Here is a 5520-nt window from a genome sequence, read left to right on the forward strand (position 1 = left end):
AGTGTCTCTGTTATATCCTAATCTTCATGTGTTTATGGAGTGATAGCGTCGATGGCACTATAAAAACGCACAAGCAAACATGGATTTATCTCCTTTATCTAACCAAAGGTGTGTTCTTGAGACTGAGACTAGTAAGAACAGCGGACTCGTTTCCCAGCTGTACTGTTAGCCTAGAGCACAGAATTCTACACTTAGAAGTGTAGAATTCTGTGGCCTAGAGTTAGGCTATCTAGGATTAGCAATAGGGGATTCCCCACCGCCATCTTTTTGTGCGGGTGTGTTGTCAAGCGGAAGTTCACTTTCGCCATTGAACTGGGTCTGGTTGAAAGACGTAGAAAATGGGCCACTTCGCCAGAATGACCCCCTGGATGGATTATTGCACAAAAAGTCTTATCCGTGAGTTTTCAGGGTAGTTTATTCTATTTATTTCTTAATGACATTGGCTTGAATGTTCCAGACAAGCAATTAATAGGGATACATAAATCACAAAGGTAAGAGAGTGTAAGGTAAGGTCGATGAATCACACACACGATCGTGACACACTGACTGGGCGGAGAAAAGGTGTGTTCCCAGTTAAAATAGAGTAGACAGTCTATCTAGATTCTAGATCTTGTATAACACGCATTACTTGTGACTCAGTCAGTCCAGGTATATTTTAAGCAGTCGTTTCTCAATCTTTGCTCACGATTCCCCCTGTTTAGTGTATGGTATTAGAACTGAACACTCTTCTAGATTAGGTCTAGGCTAGAAGTCTAGATCTAGATTCTTGATCATGACATAGTCTAGATCTAGAGAAGAGTAGATCTAGAGTATATATATGTGAGGTGTGCTTACAAAATGAGTTACTTCTCACTGTCCAAGCATGGAGATATCGGCCGAAAATCGACACTACGATCAGATTTATAGATTTTTAATTGATGCCATTTTGTTCAAGTCTGCCTTGTCTTTTATTTTTCCATACTTACAAATTGTACAAACTTCACCTAGTTTTTTATTTGTCAAAATTTCTAATGAAGGTAAGAATAAAAGTTTTAGAAATTGAAAAATTATTGAAAATTCAAAGAATGGTGGATTATCTAATTTAAAAGAATGCAGAGAGCGGGCAGAGTTCACACAAAAAACCCCAATATAATATAGATCTATATATATTATATGGAATATAATAAAGATAACCAACCAATTACTTAAATCAGACTATGAATTTACAAAGGAAATGGCTATCCTCACCCGGGGTGAGAATAGAAATACGATCGACCTCTCACCCCGGGTGAGACTTGCCACCGTTGGCTATTCTCACCCGGTGTGAAACAAGACCTGTTTTTCCTAATTTCGGAATACTTTTTATCGGTGTGGATGATCAAATGGATAAAAGCAAAAAAAAAATTACATTATACTTATAGCAACAAAAGTAAGCTAATTTGATTGTCTACAAAGATGCTATGGCCTATGGCTATTTCACTTTTCGAATCGAGCCGAATTACGTGGGTCGCCATTTTGTTTTTTCCCGGAAGTTCTCGCAAGATCTACTCCTCCCCTCTTCTCTCTCTCTGTCCCTTCTGAATACTGTCTATCGGTGTGGACAATCAAATTGACCAAAACAAAGTTAAAAAATGATGCGGTACTCCTCTCTTTCTTTCTCTCTTTCCAGTGCCCCCAGACAAAATTGTACGCTTTTAGGCTAACAACAGTAGTATTGGAATGTTTGTTCACGGCACAGAATTCTACAATTTTTCTCACAGTGTAGAATTCTGTGGTTCAGGGTGAACGCAAAATTGGTTGGCCTAGATCTAGGCTATACGGTGAACGCACAACGGGTGACCGGGTGAGAATAGCCAAAATACTCGCCTGCGCTATTCTCAACCAGGGTGAGAATAGAGGTGGCCATTTACAAAATATGCAAAAAAGAAAGAGCATACAGATTAGCTATGAAATCTAAAAAACAAAGTATATATGTTAAAAAATTTACACTGTGTAGAGTTTAATTGGACCACATCAAATGATCTTAGGGACCAAGTCCTGGTTTACTGCAAACACCCCTTCCAAGTAGTTTTTTTTTTTACAAGGTTGCTGCTAGATGACCTGACCTCAGGGTCTGGCTTGTGGGCTGTTTTTTGGTGATCCTTCTGCTTTAAGACCTCTATGCGATACTTGGACTTGGACTATTTTTCAATTTAAATTTGACGCTTTTTTTTCCCCCCGATCATCATTATGTTTCTACTTGATCTACTCTTTTTATTTTCTGAGTTAAAAGGTGTTGTCTATCCTTAATTTCATTACTGAAGTAAAGTGTGGCCAAGAGGACTACTACTACTATAAATCTTTAGTTCTTGATTTGGTGGATGGATATATTTTTCATTCATAAATTTATTTAGGTCCCTTCTCATTTTGACCTCTTTCCACTTTATTTTCTACAGCACACTGGCACCAGGGATAGTTGCATGAAGACCGCCTTTGAAAATGATCGCCTCCTTCACTTTCGTACGTTTTCTCCACACCTGGGCTCTGTGATGGAGACTGCAGGAGGTAGCGGCGGTGGTGGAAGCAGGGACAGCAACAGGGGTTCCTACGAGCTGTACGATGACCAGCGGGCACCCGGCAAGTTGGCAGGGGAGCCGCCCACCAACCGACCCAGCCCCAACGTCGGGCAGGCAGCACCAGGATGCCCGGGCTCACTCTCCGAGTCTACTCAGGTGAGTTGGGGAGACCATCCTGGTTACATATTATAATTATTTGTGAGGCATCATGGTGAAATTAGGTGCTTGTCCAAAAATTATAATGAAATAGAAGAAAAGGGCATTTTTCTACCAGTTGAGATAGCAATATTTTTATCGATTTAAAAAAAAGAAATTTTTGGCTTAATGAAAGTCCTTTTTTATGTCCCCTTAAAAACACATTTCATTGTGAATTTTACTGACAAACACTTTTATTGGAGCCACAAGATATTATGTAAATATTCAGTTTTCTAGGACTTTCAATTTATTGAATTTATCAAACTTTGGTGGCCATTTTTTGGATAATTTTATCACTGGAATCAGGCGACTCTCACCTCCTTCAATTGCAAATATCTTTGTTTTCTTTTCAAAATAGATGGGCATTTTTTTCATTGAAAGTGTAAACAATAGAAATGGACAAGCATTGAGATGATACCAACAACCCTACATGCCCAAAAGTTGATGAGCGCCTGATTACCCCGCCTTGTACGGTGGAATTAGGCGCTTGTCAGTTTTTGGGCTCATTGAGATATTGTTATAAAAGTATTTTAATCTGTAAAGCTTATTCACTTGTCTTGCTTCTGATGAAGAAATTAATTGTCCATATTATATCTTGAATAGAAGTCTAGAATATGTGTGTGCTATAAAAATAAAAGGAGGTGCGGGTCTCTTGGTGACAGAGGTAAAGTTGTCAAGAAAATGGCCACCGAAGTGTGGTGACTTCTGAAGCTGTAGTGTCTTTGAAAACTGCAGATTTACATTTTTTGTTCCTTAGATCAATGTTTTCAGTGAAATCTATGCAAGCATGTTCTTTAATGAACGTAAAGATGTTGACTCCAAAACGAAAAATTTGAATGAAATTGCTCTTCAGGCAAAAAATGCGTTTCTTTTGATTTTATCATTTTAACGAGCACCTGATTTCACCATGAAGCCATTCATGTATAGCTACCAACCACCGCATAAAAGTATATTTTTGGTACTTTTTTGAGAGTCTGAGTACACTTTTTTGGGTTGGGAAATACGCATTTTCCTTTTTCTAGTATAGGTCCTCATAGTCCTGCAGATGCTGAAGAAAAATTATAAGCTTTAAATAGATTTATTGAATTTGCAGTGCAAGTATTGTATAAAATTTTATTGTCTTTTCAATTTAAACATACTTTATCATTTGATGAAAAAAAAAAAAAGAAAATACCCTGTGTAGAGTATATTTACGTCCAAAATGCATTACAATTGAGCACTGGAAAATTTGGGTCTCTGATCTGCATTGTTTCTAAATTAACCGTTTGAAAATGAAATTTCTTGTTAAAAACCTTGTAGTATAAAAAGTTCAATTGAAAGACAGGAAGATAAGATGACTTTATTTTTATATTCTTACGGTCCCTGTAGGGAAATACAGTCAAACATGGGTAACTAGAATTCGTCGGGGATGGGAAATAGTGTTTGAGATTTCCGTAATTTGTCACTTCTGTGAAAACCTCAAATACAAAGAAATAGAGAGAAAATCTAGGGAGTTAAAAAAGAACATTAAAGCAATAAGCAGGGTTAGTTCCCTTGATGAACGTGTTGACGGTGTGAAAGCAAGACGGTGGATGAAAATGAAAGTGGAGAGAAGAAAGTCTCGCGTGTGCACAGCCGACTCGTACGTCGTTCCTTTCCTCTCATTTCATTGGCTTACACAAAGTTACACCTCTGGTCATCCGCACTGCGCGGGTACAGCATGATTACACGCATGGTGAGCCAGTCATGCGGTACTGTTAGCATCACCCCCCAACCCCCTTTCACTGTCCCCCCCTTCCTCCAGTCAAGCCTCTCCGTGGTGAGACAAGGACCACCTTTTTGGCTGTAATTGACAAAGAAACCCCTATCTGCAGCCAGAAAGGCTGTAAAGGCGGGTCTTTAGTTGAGAATGTGAAGTAGATTTGTTCGAGATTCGAGTGTTCGGGAACTCTGTGAAGTCAATACAATGAAAACAGGAACTGAAGCGGGACCGGTCATTATAATGTTGGAGATACCTGACAATTTGTGATTTTCGTGTTCGAGATTCGTGGACTATACTGTTCTAATATGACATGGAAGGGTAATTTGTGGCTTTCAGATTGTAGTTGTAGGAGTTATGAAAGGAGGACAGAGGTTAAAGGATGCCCCTTTGTGATGATATGTAGAGTTAATGAAATCAATCATGGTGTTGTTGTTTTTTTAAATTAAATTTTTGTTGTTGTTAATGTTGATGATTTTTACACCCCCATTGACACAATTTATATCATTTAGGAGGTTGGCTTCTGACCAAAGCAAGCTGTACTTCAATAGAACCCCGTCAAGCCTAGTCAGGAAATTTCCAATCCATGTCATATTTATATATTGCCTTATGGGGACCATTAGAATAATAGGTAATCCCATCTTCTTTCCGTCTTTCATAATGAAATGAACTACATGTTCAGAGGTTGAAGACAGGTACAAGTACAAATTCTTGTATTTGTTTCTTTAGAGGGGGGGAATGTAAAGATATGATGTAATTCTGAACATACTGGTCTCGCCTGCAGAAGGTGGAGGAACTGGAACGCCAGCTGATGGACATGAAGCTACGGGAGGACAAGCTGCTGCAGATCATCAGCGACCTACGCTCGGCACACGGGGGTCATACGTCCAATATAGCTTTAGACTCGGCTCCCTTCTTGAACATGGATGGTGAGTGGTTTTGTGCGAGGTGGCTCAGTGAGACGCTCCTCATGCATGATGTGGTCATTTAGAGGCGGAAGATAGGACTTGTACTCGTATTACCTGTGCGCTATGCTAATGACCTTTATAATAT

At 39.1% G+C, this 5520-nt stretch overlaps 1 protein-coding gene across 1 annotated transcript in view; it reads left to right on the forward strand.

The window, feature by feature from the left end:
• Positions 1-2414: 2414 nt before the first annotated feature.
• Positions 2415-5520, forward strand: part of LOC101859288 — a gene marked incomplete at its 5' end in the record, with an annotated part of 15128 nt that continues 12022 nt past the window's right edge. Inside the window, 2 exon segments of the mRNA XM_013089893.2 lie at positions 2415-2690; positions 5252-5396. Of these exon segments, the coding sequence (XP_012945347.1) occupies positions 2439-2690; positions 5252-5396 (397 nt within the window).

The sequence above is a fragment of the Aplysia californica genome, unplaced genomic scaffold, assembly GCF_000002075.1.
Source record: "Aplysia californica isolate F4 #8 unplaced genomic scaffold, AplCal3.0 scaffold01074, whole genome shotgun sequence".
Taxonomy (NCBI): Eukaryota; Metazoa; Mollusca; class Gastropoda; order Aplysiida; family Aplysiidae; genus Aplysia; species Aplysia californica.